This window comes from Scylla paramamosain, chromosome 38 (genome assembly GCF_035594125.1).
Source record: "Scylla paramamosain isolate STU-SP2022 chromosome 38, ASM3559412v1, whole genome shotgun sequence".
Classification (NCBI taxonomy): domain Eukaryota; kingdom Metazoa; phylum Arthropoda; class Malacostraca; order Decapoda; family Portunidae; genus Scylla; species Scylla paramamosain.
The window spans coordinates 6,696,439-6,711,052 of record NC_087188.1 but is presented as its reverse complement, the minus strand read 5'-3'; the positions used below and the strand labels follow the sequence as shown (position 1 = coordinate 6,711,052).

The 14,614-nt window shown below is 41.6% G+C and overlaps 2 protein-coding genes across 7 annotated transcripts in view; one reads left to right on the top strand and one right to left on the bottom strand.

The window, feature by feature from the left end:
- LOC135091640 (TBC domain-containing protein kinase-like protein) overlaps positions 1 to 1,716 on the top strand; it is a 19,837-nt gene extending 18,121 nt beyond the window's left edge. For all 3 annotated transcript variants that reach the window (XM_063989425.1, XM_063989427.1, XM_063989428.1), the window contains exon 19: positions 342 to 1,716. In XM_063989425.1, coding sequence (XP_063845495.1) covers positions 342 to 443 — 102 coding nt within the window. In that variant the 3' untranslated portion in view covers positions 444 to 1,716. The remainder of the gene's footprint in view (positions 1 to 341) is intronic.
- LOC135091641 (vacuolar protein sorting-associated protein VTA1 homolog) lies at positions 1,517 to 14,614 on the bottom strand. 4 transcript variants are annotated; one of them, XM_063989430.1, is made up of 8 exons: positions 14,514 to 14,614; positions 13,069 to 13,203; positions 12,320 to 12,423; positions 11,146 to 11,264; positions 9,843 to 10,015; positions 8,004 to 8,221; positions 3,920 to 3,995; positions 1,517 to 3,094 (listed from the first exon to the last, which is right to left on the bottom strand). In XM_063989430.1, the coding sequence occupies exons 2-8, from the start codon at positions 13,169 to 13,171 to the stop codon at positions 2,943 to 2,945; spliced, it is 945 nt and encodes a 314-aa protein (XP_063845500.1). In that variant the 5' UTR covers positions 13,172 to 13,203; positions 14,514 to 14,614; the 3' UTR covers positions 1,517 to 2,942. The 4 variants fall into 4 exon arrangements, with proteins under 4 accessions (XP_063845500.1, XP_063845501.1, XP_063845503.1 ...); XM_063989431.1 differs by having other exon boundaries at positions 14,124 to 14,526; XM_063989433.1 differs by having other exon boundaries at positions 14,105 to 14,524.

Here is a 14,614-nt window from a genome sequence, read left to right as displayed (position 1 = left end):
AAAGGAGAGAGAGAAAGGAGAGAGAGAGAGAGAGAGAGAGAGAGAGAGAGAGAGAGAGAGAGAGAGAGAGAGAGAGAGAGAGAGAGAGAGAGAGAGAGGGAGGGGGGGGGAGGGAGGGAGGGAGGGAGGGAAGGATCATTGCTGTCATTGGCTCTCGCAATGGCTGGGATCAAGTGGTGAAGGTGAGAGAGAGAGAGAGAGAGAGAGAGAGAGAGAGAGAGAGAGAGAGAGAGAGAGAGAGAGAGAGAGAGAGAGAGAGAGAGAGCTTTCAGTTGATGTAAGTAACTGATCCTTATCACAAGTGTTTACACAGTTTTTCTGAACACACTCTTATTCCCCAGTTTGCTGAGGCCATCCTGGTGCAGGAGTTCCCACGGGTGTGCACTCTACACAAGGGGGTGGAGGTGTTCCGGGCAAGTGGAGCCCTCATGGTGCCCTCCTGAGCAATGCCAAGAAAAAGGGCACTATCCAGGAACTCACGAGGCACTGGTGGTGGGATGGACGACTGTACATATATTCATATTTATATCTATTTGTAATGGCTCAAAGATGCATTCTTCATATTTTTGCACCTTACTACAGCTTCCATTGGGCTGATATTACATTTTAGTCACTGTTTTTGGTCCCATGTTATGTTAGTACACTTGATGTAAAGAAAAGTCACTTGAGAGATCTGAAGGAGTTAATACTTTTATGAATTTTGTAGTACTTTGCTTCTGTTACTAATGAAGCACACGTCTTTGTGTCACCATAAACAAACTGCCTACATAATTTTTTACTCTTGAGGAAGAAAAAAGTCTCATTTTCCTAACATTTATATTAAAGCAGAAAAGTTGAGATATTTTAGGTCACTCACACAGCAGACATGGCGGCTGCAACTACTATCAGATTGCCAACGGTGCACCAGATAATGAGTGGATTCAGATAAAGATTACTTAGGCAGCTTGCTTTTGAGGATGATATCTTTGCTTTGTTTTGCTTTCTTTCATAGGACAGTACACAGCCAACTAACACTCAGTAGTAATGCTTGTGACTTCTTCAGTAACTAGTACCCAGAGTTTCCTGAGCCAATCTTGATCATCTCCAGCTCCTCCACATCTTGGCCTACATTAATTTGTAGCATTTTTGGGCAATGCCTTCATAACACTAGGGGAGCAGTTTGATTCTTAGGAAGATATAGAAGCAGGAGATTCTAATTAGATCACAGATAGTAGTACAAAGATTGACCAATCACAGAGAGTGAAGCGGCTGAAGCCTGAACCTGCTTGCTCTGTACACTCTACCTCCCTTCATTCCTCAGGCTAAAATGGAGACTGGATTGTATGATTAGTCTATTTATTTTCTCTGTAAAGTTGGTTGGTTGTGTCATCTCATGGTTGTTTCATTCATTCCAGCTGTTCACCAAAGATAGTGAGTGTTAATGTAGAATTGTGTAAATATTTCACACTTATCAAAATTGTTTATCAGTGATCTCTGAAATTCTGAGAAGACTAAATGTGTTGATTTGAAACAGTAATTGCACATATTCAAAGTTTATTTATATTTATAACTTAAGTCTAATCATTAAAGCATAAATAGTCTCTTTATATTGCCCGTAAGTTCTTGTGAAACAATGGAATTGTTTTGTATAATTTAAGCTACCTTTCTACATCATTCCCTTCTCCACCTACTACTGTCAGCACTTACTCCTTTGAAATAAATAAATTTTAACATGTACTAATGTTTGGTGGCCCAGAAGAGTCCCTTGCACAGGTGTTACTCTTTAGAACATGAAGAGCAGCACTTGTCCATGTGCAATGAAGGACTTCCTAATTTACTTGTTAATGTTTCAAGGCAGACATCTTGAATTCCACTGCTGACTTGCTGGCACAATGTAACTCAACATATGACAACAATGCTGTCTTAATACAACAGATGGATACATGGCCATGGTGGTGCATTTGTCAGATTATCCCTTGGAGAAAAAATACTTACTTGCATTGCACTGGTGAAAGAATGTGTCTGCCTCAACATCTGAACACAAAGGTTTGGTAAATTCACCCAACCAACACATGCATAATCTTATATTGGATGTAGCAGGTTCCCTCTGGTAATATTAATCTGTTGATACTGCTTTGTGCATGGCAACACTTACCCACAGGATAAAGCAAAAATAAGCATCCTGTGATTACAAGCCCTCACACTCAAGAAATATTCTCCAACATTCCTGATCATCACACTCACCCACTTGGTCACTGTCACATTACATTAGCTAATGGCACTCCTTAAAAAAATTTTTTTGCTTCCTTTGCCCAGCAACTTAAAGACTCCAGACACCCAGTCTACAGTTACATGAGCTTACTGTCTATACTCCAAACATGGGTCACCTTGAGTGGTGGAAGGCATCAAGGGTCAGCATGAGTGTTACAAACAGCAGTGAAATGCATCACTTGCTGGACATTTTACTATACCTGCTAACGATAACACAAAGAATCAAGGCACAACACCAACCTTACCTACCTGCGGTAACACGAGGCAGTGCACAACGGTTGTTCCTGCCGGCTCCCAGGAAGTCATACAAAATATAGCTATGGAAATGAGTGTTTATATTTCAAACAATGAGTGAAAGAGGCAGAAGATGATGGCTGATGCATTCTACTGTATTAATGAGGGGACAAGTACCTTGGATGTAAACATTTATGCAAAATGAATATAAACACAAAAATAAAGTGGTAAAATCTTAAAACAACACAGCTTAACATTCAGAGACTATTAAAACCCAGAAACAAATCGTATAAATCAATCTCAATCAGTTCTAACTAATGAAAATAGCATTTATTCTTTCTAACTTGAGACGAGAAATCTAAGACTTAATAATATCGGCGAACAGTAGAACCTGGCCTTATGATTCCCTCCTGACACATTAAGGAAGAAAGCGGAGGCTGATGGGGACCTACAAGGGCTCAGCTGTCACGTCCGGTGGAGAGGAGGGTTAGGGCCTTCTGCAGGTTGAAGATGGCAGTCTGGGAGTCGTCATAATCGAGTGCAGACACCGCCCACTTGCAGTATTTCTGAGCCTTTGTCACCATGTCAGGGGTAAGAGGCACAGACCCACCTGTGAAATAACAGTATGAAGATCTATCCATCTATCTATATACCAGGCTGGCAATCCCACACATGGTGGCCCAGACAAAGCACTGCACACACACATCATCCACACTCTTAGCCCTGTTGGTTTCTGGTGGAAAGGGCTTCTCTGCTCTGTGACAGGGGCTAAGAATACTGCCACTGTATTTCCTACATGTCATAAGAGGCAACGAAAGGGATGGAGCAAGGGAGCTAAGAGCCCCTTGTCAATATGATGTCCTACTAATAGAAAAAGTTTGAAGACAAATATGGATAAGATGGAAAATTATATTCAGGAGAAAAAGGTGATATACAGGATGCAAGGGAAGAGTGATGGACATACAACTGATAAAAGATAGCACAGTAAAAATGAATATTGCTAAATGCAAAAGAAAGATAAACAGGAAATATAAGAAAGTAATATAACAGGATACAAATAAATATGGACAAGATGTAGGAGAATGACAAATAAATAGATAAAGGAAAGCAACACAAGAGAAGATAATGGATATGAATAAAGCACAAGAGAAGAGACAGGCAAATATGAGATAAAAAAAAAGCAATAAATATGTTAAAGATGAATATGGTTACGATGGAAGACAATAGATAAGAGTAAGAAAAAAAAGGACCAAGAAAAAAAAAATGATAAAAGAAAATATGGATAAAATACAAGAAAACAACAAACAGGAGACAGATGAAAACAATACAAGAAAAGTTCTTAATAAACTACCATAACAAAGATATTACAACATGCTTAGAGGAGTGGGAAGACTTCACACAAAAAGCAATGAAAGGCATTTCTAAACACACTCACCAGTGGCTTCTAGCATCTGGAAGGAGGCGGTGGGTACAGGCTGTGCTGGGGCCACAGTAGGGTCAAGGGCAGCAGGCTGGAACAGTGAGATACAACAGTCAGGAGTAGGATATCATAAGGATTCTCAAGGACACTCAAAGACAATGAGGTAAAGGCCTGTATTCTTAAACACTTTAGCTTCCAAGAACGATTATTTTGAAAAGCCAGAGATGATTCCTCAAGTCCTCATGGTGTTTTCTCCCAATAATACAGAGTGTTATTATCACCAGTATAATGTAAACTAGCTTGAAAATACCAAAAATTTGCACTACAGCCTATACTGGAGGATGTTTATGAATACACACCATTGTATGACAGGAGTAATAAGGGATGTGGTCAGGGGCAGTGAGGGTGTGGTGGTAGTGATGGTGATAAGCATTACTGGCAGGACATGGTGGGTACTGAGGCAAGATTCAAGAGGTATTTTGAGGTTCAATGATGGTGGTATGTACAGTTATTCTTTGTTCACAGTGTAAATAACTGGAATTAATGATGTGAATGAAAGTGATATTAATATTTTGATACTAGACTAGTCTATCTGATTTAATTTCTCCCTCTCTTTCTCATCATAACTTTGCCTCTGTCACTAAATATTTATTTATTTACTTATTTTTTATGTAGGATGGACACTGGCCAAGGGCAACAAAAATCCAATAAAAAATACTACCCACTGAAATGCCAGTCCCATAAGATCAAAGCAGTAGTCAAAAATTAATGGATAAATGTCTTGAAACCTCCCTCTTGAAGGAATTCAAGTCATAGGAAGGTGGAAATACAGAAGCAGGCAGGGAGTTCCAGAGTTTACCAGAGAAAGGGATGAATGATTGAGAATACTGGTTAACTCTTGCATTAGAGAGGTGGACAGAATAGAGGTGAGAGAAAGAAGAAAGTCTTGTGCAGCGAGGCCGCGGGAGAAGGGGAGGCAAGCAGTTAGCAAGATCAGAAGAGCAGTTAGCATGAAAATAGTGGTAGAAGACAGCAAGAGTTGCAACACTGCCGCGGTGAGAGAGAGGCTGAAGACAGTCAGTTAGAGGAGAGGAGTTGATGAGATGAAAAGCTTTTGATTCTACCCTGTCTAGAAGAGCAGTATGAGTGGAATCCCCCCAGACATGTGAAACATACTCCATACATGGACAGATAAGGCCCTTGTACAGAGTTAGCAGCTGGGGGAGTGAGAAAAACTGGTGGAGATGTCTCAGAATGCCTAACTTCACAGAAGCTGTTTTAGCTAGAGATGAGATGTGAAGTCTCCAGCTCAGATTTTAAGTAAAGGAGAGACCAAGGATGTTCAGTGTAGAAGAGGGCGACAGCTGAGTGTCATTGAAGAAGAGGGGATAGTTGTCTGGAAGGTTGTGTCGAGTTAATAGATGGAGGAATTGAGTTTTTGAGGCATTGAACAATACCAAGTTTGCTCTGCCCCAATCAGAAATCTTAGAAAGATCAGAAGTCAAGCGTTCTGTGGCTTCCCTGCGTGAAATGTTTACCTCCTGAAGGGTTGGACATCTACGAAAAGACGTGGAAAAGTGCAGGGTGGTATCATCAGCGTAGGAGTGGATAGGACAAGAAATTTGGTTTAAAAGATCATTCATGAATAATAAGAAGAGAGTAGGTGACAGGACAGAACCCTGAGGAACACCACTGTTAATAGATTTAGGAGAAGAACAGTGACCGTCTACCACAGCAGCAATAGAACGGTCAGAAAGGAAACTTGATATGAAGTCACAGAGAGAAGGATAGAAGCCGTAGGAGGTTAGTTTGGAAATCAAAGCTTTGTGCCAGACTCTATCAAAAGCTTTTGATATGTCCAAGGCAACAGCAAAAGTTTCACCAAAATCTCTAAAAGAGGATGACCAAGACTTAGTAAGGAAAGCCAGAAGATCACCAGTAGAGTGGCCTTGATGGAACCCATACTGGCGATCAGATAGAAGGTTGTGAAGTGATAGATGTTTAAGAATCTTCCTGTTGAGGATAGATTCAAAAACTTTAGATAGGTAGGAAATTAAAGCAATAGGATGGTACTTTGAGGGATTAGAACAGTCACCCTTTTTAGGAACAGGGTGAATGTAGGCAAACTTCCAGCAAGAAGGAAAGGTAGATGTTGACAGACAGAGCTGAAAGAGTTTGACTAGGCAAGGTGCAAGCATGGAGGCACAGTTTCAGAGAACAATAGGAGGGACCCCATCAGGTCCATAAGCCTTCTGAGGGTTTAGGCCAGCAAGGGTATGGAAAACATCATTGTGAAGAATTTTAATAGGTAGCATGAAGTAGTCAGAGGGTGGAGGAGAGGGAAGGAGAAGCCCTGAATCATCCATGGTAGAGTTTTTAGCAAAGGTTTGAGCAGAGTTCAGCTTTAGAAATAAATGTGATAGCAGTGGTGCCATCTGGTTGAAATAAAGGAGGGAAAGAAGAAGAAGAAGCAAAGTTATTGGAGATATTTTTGGCTAGATGCCAGAAGTCATGAGGGGAGTTAGATCTTGAAAGGTTTTGACACTTTCGGTTAATGAAGGAGTTTTTGGCTAGTTGGAGAACAGACTTGGCATGGTTCCGGGCAGAAATATAAAGTGTTTGAGATTTTGGTGATGGAAGGCTGAAGTACCTTTTATGGGCCACCTCTCTATCATGTATAGCACGAGAACAAGCTGTGTTAAACCAAAGTTTGGAAAGTTTAGGTTGAGAAAAAGAGTGAGGAATGTACGCCTCCATACCAGACACTATCACCTCTGTTATGCACTCAGCACACAAAAACAGGTCTCTAACACGGAAGCAGTAGTCATTCCAAGGAAAATCGGTAAAATACCTCCTCAGGTCCCCCCACCTAGCAGAGGCAAAATGCCAGAGGCACCTTCGCTTAGGGGGATCCTGAGGAGGGATTGGAGCAATAGGACAAGATACAGATATGAGATTGTGATCGGAGGAGCCCAATGGAGAAGAAAGGGTGACAGCATAAGCAGAAGGATTAGAGGTCAGGAAAAGGTCAAGAATGTTGGGTGTATCTCCAAGATGGTCAGGAATACAAGGTGTTGCAGCAATTGCTCTAGGTCGTGGAGGATAGCAAAGTTGAAGGCTAGTTCACCAAGATGGTCAGTGAGGGGAGAGGAAAGCCAAAGCTGGTGGTGAACATTAAAGTCTCCAAGAATGGAGATCTCTGCAAAAGGGAAGAGGGTCAGAATGTGCTCCACTTTGAAAGTTAAGTAGTCAAAGAATTTCTTATAGTCAGAGAAGTTAGGTGAGAGGTATACAGCACAGATAAATTTAGTCTGAGAGTGACTCTGCAGTCGTAGCCAGATGGTGGAAAACTCGGAAGATTCAAGAGTGTGGGCACGAGAGCAGGTTAAGTCATTGCGCACATAAACGCAACATCCAGCTTTGGATTGAAAATGAGGATAGAAAAAGTAGGAGGGAACAGAAAAGGGGCTACTGTCAGTTGCCTCAGACACCTGAGTTTCAGTGAGGAAAAAAAGATGAGGTTTAGAAGAGGAGAGGTGGTGTTTTACAGATTGAAAATTAGATCTTAGACCACGAATGTTGCAGAAGTTAATGAAGAAAAAGTTGAGGGGGGTGTCAAGACACTTAGGGTTGTTGACAGAGGTAGTCCAACCTGGGGACATTTATGGTCCCCTCCCCAGATGGGGACTCCGAGGCTGGTGTAGGAGTCGCCATGATGATTTTGAAATTTTTGAGAGAAGGGTGTGTGTGTTATTAGGTGCTTGTAGTTTTGTGTGGAGGAAGAGAGTTGTCTTTATAGGGCAGGCTGTGACTGCCCCCTTGTGTTGTGAGACACAAAGGTAAATGTTCAGTGAGGTCACAGCTGGGTTTAATGATAAGTTCACAGCACCCCCTGAACAGTGCTCTAGACCTCACTGGGAGTAATTATCATTTCGGCAGGTGTCTACTGCCTCCTCCTGTAAAGAAAACACACTTGACATTCTCTGCAACCCAATATCATGTCCAACGCTGTAAAGAAAATAATGACGTTAAATGAGATACAGATGATGATTCTTTCCATATCCAAAAATTCAACATGTACTAGTAAACTTGGCATTACCTGCTGGGGCGGGGGATGTGACCTGGGTGCTGCTGGTGGGGGGGAGGATGAAGACACAGAGGGAAGGTCACCTGCTCCTGGCACAGAGGGGAGACTGCTGTCATCTGGGACGGAGGGAAGGCCCGGGTGTGGCTGTGGCTGTGACCACCCCAGGGATGCCCCGCCACCCACTGCTCCTTCCTCACCACCCTCAGCCTCCTCCCCCAGACCCTCGTCCTCTGCAGGGAAAGAGGCATCAGCTCCGGATGTGAGGCTGAATTACTGATGAAGAGTGACTGAATGATTTACATGTCTTAGAGAGTGTTTGTACGTTAGAATCAAACTTAGATTTATAACTCTTCTTTACCATTTTTACTCTTGAATTCCTCATGTGAGAGCAGAAGAGCCTGGCTATTCACTCTGCAGTCAGGATAAAAGAGTAGTGCCACCAAACTCTCTGTGCATCATAAAAAGTGACTACAAGGGGCAGAGGGAGACAACTTATAACTCCATACTTGTGAGACATCAAGTGGAAGTCTTGGCCTAGTATAAATATGTGTATATTATTGTCATGTTATTGGCTGAGTTTACCTTGAAAAGGAACATGTTTTCTTAGTGTCCCCCGTGTTCTGTTTACCTGCCTTTTGGACATCATCCTTATTCTAGTATAAGTTAGTATAAGGCCTGTTTACTCATTTTATATCATGTGGTATTATTCTCTTCATAACTTAAGTTCTCTATATGTTTGTATGTGTAAAGGAAGAAGTGTATTTAAGGTAGAAATGTGTTGAAATGAGGGGAGCTTGAGTGGGCAACACCGCATTCCAGAGAGGGGAAAGCAGAGCGCCATAGGCCTTGAGGAAGAACAGAAGGGAGGTGTCTCTCAGGAACAATTCTGAGATGGAATGGTGATGGTGTGTATGTGGAGGTATTAGTGATGTAGTGGTATAACTTTGACATCCAGGATATCCAGTGAGTTTTTTGTGGTAACAAGAGCTCTTGTCCACTGAAATTTGATTGGTGAACTGTGGCGGTGACGCTGGTTTGAAGGGAGTGTATGGGGCAGAGAGGCAGCCATTATGTGAGTGGAATCTATGGTGATGTCCTGGGAGGCTGTGGTCATGACCTTGGAACTGGTGTTGTGGTGAATTGGTGATTTGGGATGGTGTTATGGTGTTATAGGTGATCTTTGGTGATGATGGTGATATCTTGTGAGGTTTGAAGAGGTGGAATATGGGAATTATTGTTTGAGGACAAAGTGATGGCATCTGGGTAAATTCCTGCGGCTGGGGAAAATATTTCAGTGGCCTGTGGAGGTGTAAACAGGTTCTGGCATTGTGTGAAATCATGGCAACATCATATGTTAACGTATACTACCTCATTTTGTTTGAGAGTTATCATTAGTAGTAATGTATCTGTTTATGAGATAGAATGATTGTGTTTTCTACCCCCCAACATTGATCTGGTATTTGAGGTGATTCCTGATGTGCTGTGTCAAGGTCAGGGTACAGTGAGAGGGTGTAATTCTGGCGATTTCGGATGGGTCGGGTAGGCACTCGAAGCCTTTAAAAATCCAGACTTTTAAAACTTCCCAGGATCAGTGTAACGTCCTCTTTCTTGGAAAGATAACTGGGGTCATGACCATGACATTATCTAATTCATTTATTAATATTTTTAGTTAATTATTTTGGGATTCTTGTGGGTGGTGAGAAAAAATGACCAAAGAATCAATAAATTAACTGATGCAATGCCATGAACATAATAAAGGCCACTGAAAGCCAACAAATTCATAAAAACAACATCCACTGAGAGTTGAGGCATGATGAGAATCACTAGAACAGAGAGGCAGATAAGCCTCACCTCCACCCATGGGGCCTGGGATGGGTGTCTCCCCATTCTTGAGGCAGTTGTGGATGTAGGTTGCCTTCCACTTGGCATACTTGCGCTGCTTCACCACCTCCTCGGACACATCGCCAAACACGTCACACACGTCAAACAGCAGCCCCACTGTGTAGAAGACTTTCACAACATTCCTGAGTGAGGGAGGGACCAGATTCCTTAATAATCACATTGATGTCATCACCTTTATCATCACCTGGCTTGTTTGCACCAAGACAGCAGGAAGTAAGATCATATGTCCCAGTGACCAATATAAGAATGAAATCTCAGTTCTTGAACTTAATTCACTCCTGAATGCCGTCTGAAATATGAAATGTTCAGAAACTGAAACTATTTTCTCCATAGGAATTAACATAAAATGGATTAATCCATTCCCAGACACCCATCCACCTCATCTTAGCGGCTTATGACAGATGCTCCCACCTGCAAAGCTGCTCCACAACATCTCCAGCTCAGAAATTATTTATCCACAAAGGATATACTGAATGAACTTAGTGATACAGAATACATCAAAAGATATTGTTTAGACCATGCAGGTATTTTTTTCGTCACCAATCAAGTGAGGGAAGCCTTACAAAATGACACAGAGAGGAGCAACCCAAAATGAAGGTGATCATAACACTTAGACTTCTTGCTGCTGGGAAAATGCAGTTGTGCATGAGTGATGGTGTTGTGGGTCATTGAGAGAGCCACAGGTAGCTCAGGATTACTCCTGAGTTAGCTGAAAACTGTTTGTTTACATTGAGGCTCTTCAACAGGATCACATTTAACTTATTTCAAAAATTGAATTACTGTCTTAACCACTGTGTCTCTTCCAAATACATAAACACCAAGGAAATACTTACAGAAACTATAAATTAGTAATAAATGGTGGCCTTTGCTTTGTCTTTTCATATCTAAAATCAAGTAACTTCATTTGAGAACTGAAATATGGCATGGCAACTGAACCAATTATGAGTTCAAAATTTTGTTAAAAAACTGATTTGTTAGAAAAGGGAGGCATTTGGTTACTTAGGTTCCACTGTATATATATTGAACAGAAATTAAATCATGTCTAGCATGGGGAAGTATGAGATAAAAATGTGATCTAACAGGGAAAACAGAGGACTGAACCAGTAAAAAGAAGAAAAGGAGGAAGAGGAGGAGGAGGAGACATAAACATCAAAACAAAGAAACAGTAGTAAAAGATGAAACAGAAGAAGGAGGAGAAGAAAAAAAAAGCAACATCAATAGCAAAAGAGGTGTACAAGTCCACACCACATACTTATTGAATCTGGCAGCTCGGTCCTCCGTGTCCGCCCACGTGAAGAGCTTGTGAGCCACCTCCTCCACGAAGGCCTGGGCCACCATGTCATTTGAGACAGCCTCGTTGTCCTTGTGTTCCTGGCGATGAGAGGGTGTGGTTGTAGTAGTAGTAGTAGTGGTGGTGGGAGTGGTGGTGAAGGTGGATTGAAGGTGGAGGTGGAGGTGGAGGTGGTGGTGGTCTGTTATGATGTGTGTGTGTTTACTTATTTGTATTTTGCAGGAGTGACTCAAGTTTATAATGTTTAGTGTGTGTGTGTGTGTGTGTGTGTGTGTGTGTGTGTGTGTGTGTGTGTGTGTGTGTGTGTGTGTGTGTGTGTGTGTGTGTGTGTGTGTGTGTGTGTGTGTGTGTGTGTGTGTGTGTGTGTGTGTGTGTGTGTGTGTGTGTGTGTATTTCTGGCAAAGCTTGCACACCGATACAACCAGTTGCACAAATCCAATCGCACACAACTGGTCGCATATGATCGGTCACCTTGAGGTCCTCACACCAAAGTGATTTTTTTTTACTTTCAACAACGTCATCAGATGAGAAGGACATGCTTTGGTGCATAAGCAGAAGAAAAGAAAAAATCATGGGTTCATCCACGTTAGAGGTGCCTGTCTTTTCTGGTGAACCTGCTATTCTAACAATCCATGTTTTATAAAAATTTTGTTGCTGCTCAAGAGCTGGATGTGGACCCTGGAGTATTAATTCAAAGTGTAGCTGTAAATGCACTGATATTTTCTATTTCTTGTACAAATTTAATGTTCCTGGCTTTCTCATCACTCACCACTGCAGCAGCAGCCATGGCCTAGTGCTCAGAGGCACAGAACACCGTCTCCTCAGCGAGTTCACAATGCAACTAGTCACCACACGACTAGCAAAGGCAGCTGCACAGTGATCAGTTGTATGCAACTGCAGTTTCAGATGCCTCAATGTGAGGGGCTCTAAAAACAATGTGTCAGTCACAATGCAACTGCTTGCAGCATCATAAGCAACTGGTTTCATCAGTGTGCGAGCTGCTTTATGGTTACATCTTTCTCTCTCTCTCTCTTTCTGCATAATGTATGGTGTTGAAATGTTAAAAAAAATTGATGCAGTGATAGGTGCACTCGAGACAGATGAGACATAATGCGGAGGTCAAGCCAAACCTCACCTTTTTGAAGTTCTCTAGGTAGTCCATGAGGCCAGTGAGGAGGGCACGGGCCTCAGGGGACTTGCGGTCAATCTTGAGGGCTGTCTGCAGAGTGTACAGGCGGGCTGGAAGATGGCCGTGTGGTGTGAGTACATGATACAACGTATTAAATAATATTGCCTTTTATGCATTTATACTTAAAGGGGAAAGGGAGATCAGAGGGAGGTGTATAGGAGTAGGGTAGATGTAGACATGAAAGACTTGTCAAGTGGGATGACAGTGTCTTGCAAAGGAATGAAAGTCTTGTTAAGTGGGAAAGAGGAGATTTCTGACACAAAGCACCTTATTCTGAAACACTCCATGCCAAACCTCCACTACTTTCAAAAGGCTCTTGTTGAAGTGACACGGTTTTTTAAGGGAGTTTTTATGGTTCTGGTGACAGAGTGAAAGTAATAAGATTTCTACATTATTTACAAAAGAAACACTTGTGAGAACCTGGCTTATCATCTGTGGCCTTTGAAAATATTCATGGTGAGAGAGCAAATTGTTCCTGAATATGGGCTTTGTAATGTAGCTTATTTCAAATACTTTGTTTCTGCTTTATTAACTGGAGAAACACTTGTGAAAACCCAGCTAATCATCTCTATAACCTTTGAAAATAGTTGTAATACACTTTGTTTTTCTTTTTTGTTGTCATGGTGAGAGAACACAGCATTTCTGAATACAGGTTAATAGCCAGTGCAGTCATGGCAACAGTCACCACCACTCACCCCAGTAAGACACAACTGGCTCCCTCTTATCATAGTCGGAGGCCAGCTTGAGGTAGTGCTGCAACTGCTTGAGGGAGGCAGGGCAGGGAGGCAGGGAGGCCATGGTGGTGGTGGTGCTGGTGGATGTGTTGGCTCCTGCAACACACAGGCACATGACACCATTAGAAGAGCATGATGAAACACATCTTCTAATTAAAAGTGCAATGCGGGCTGACTCTTGATTCATGGAGGTAAATAATGAAGACTAATTAACCCTTTGACTATTTGGTACATCTTTCCTTAATTAATAATCACTCTGAGACATCTTTATTTGTTCTACAGCCATCTCCAATCTTTAAAGTGGGTAGAAATTGCAAAATCTATTCTTTTCATCCCTTCCTTTCTTGAAGATGCTTATAAAGATTTCATGCATTACTTCTGGTGCTGTTAATTGTTTCGTATCACAGTGAAAGGGTTAAGGGAATGATGTGAATTACCTGTCAGATATCTGTAATCACTTGTCAACTTTGGTCTGTCATCCTTCTATACTGCTAAGTCATCTAAGCCAAATTGTAACCTAAATCTTGCATGTGCTATCAGCTAGTAATGCTGTTGAGAATCAATGAAATAAACATAGCCTATTGAGTAAGAGGCGGCGAATATTAATTTTTAGGCAACATTACGATATTTTTCAAATTGTGATCAACGTAAAAAAATTAATTAATTGAGACCTCACCTAACTAACTTAACCCAATCTAGCTCTTTGATAAAAACGTTGGTGTTATTTCAAAATTATCCATGTTGTTATGTTGATGGTAGTAAGCAAATAATAATAATAATAATAATAATAATAATAATAATAATAATAATAATAATAATAATAATAATAATAATAGTAATAATAATAATAGCAATAATAATAATGATGATGATAATAATAATAATAATAATAATAATAATAATAATAATAATAATAATAGTAATAATAATAATTTGAAAAGTGGCCGCTGATGTTGTCTCCCCTTCCTGATCCAGCCCTTGACCCACATGCCATTACCTTACTTAGGGGAGCTAACCTGGCGAATAAACCTGGTAGGTGGACTAGTGTTGTATTACTAGGACTACTGGTGCTGTATCACTGCCACCACTACTGTCCTGCTGGGGTGTGGCCTGCCAGGTGAGCACAACAAGGTGAAGGCAGCAGGAAATCTACTGGTGGAAGAGTGCGTCACTGTCACGGGGATCAACAGACGTCACACAGGGAAGCAGTGAGCGGGCAGGCAAGCAGTTAACAATGCCACTAGTGACAGCACACCTGGTGACCTCCGCGTCACGTGAGACAAAAAAACAGTAACACTCGGAAAGCAGACTGTCTGGATTCAAGGCAGTGTGGTTACTCTGCACTTAATACCAGACCGTGAGGTGTACATCAACAACAAGAGGAAACATCAGACGATAACACACACCCTAGCTGTCAGTGTTGTGGGCCGAGTGACTCTCGCCGCGCCGAGTGCCACAACAGGAATACACGTACTACACTAGGAAGTAGTAATTGACATTTAAGAAA

Bases quoted from the DNA above. Each gene is read 5' to 3' on its own strand.
- LOC135091641 (XM_063989430.1), bottom strand. From the start codon at position 13,171: ATGGCCTCCCTGCCTCCCTGCCCTGCCTCCCTCAAGCAGTTGCAGCAC. The intron at 12,424-13,068 runs GTGAGTGGTGGT...GCCATCTTCCAG, and splicing joins GCCAGTTGTGTCTTACTGGG to CCCGCCTGTACACTCTGCAG. The intron at 3,996-8,003 runs GTAATGCCAAGT...TCACTGTTCCAG, and splicing joins CACATCCCCCGCCCCAGCAG to CCTGCTGCCCTTGACCCTAC.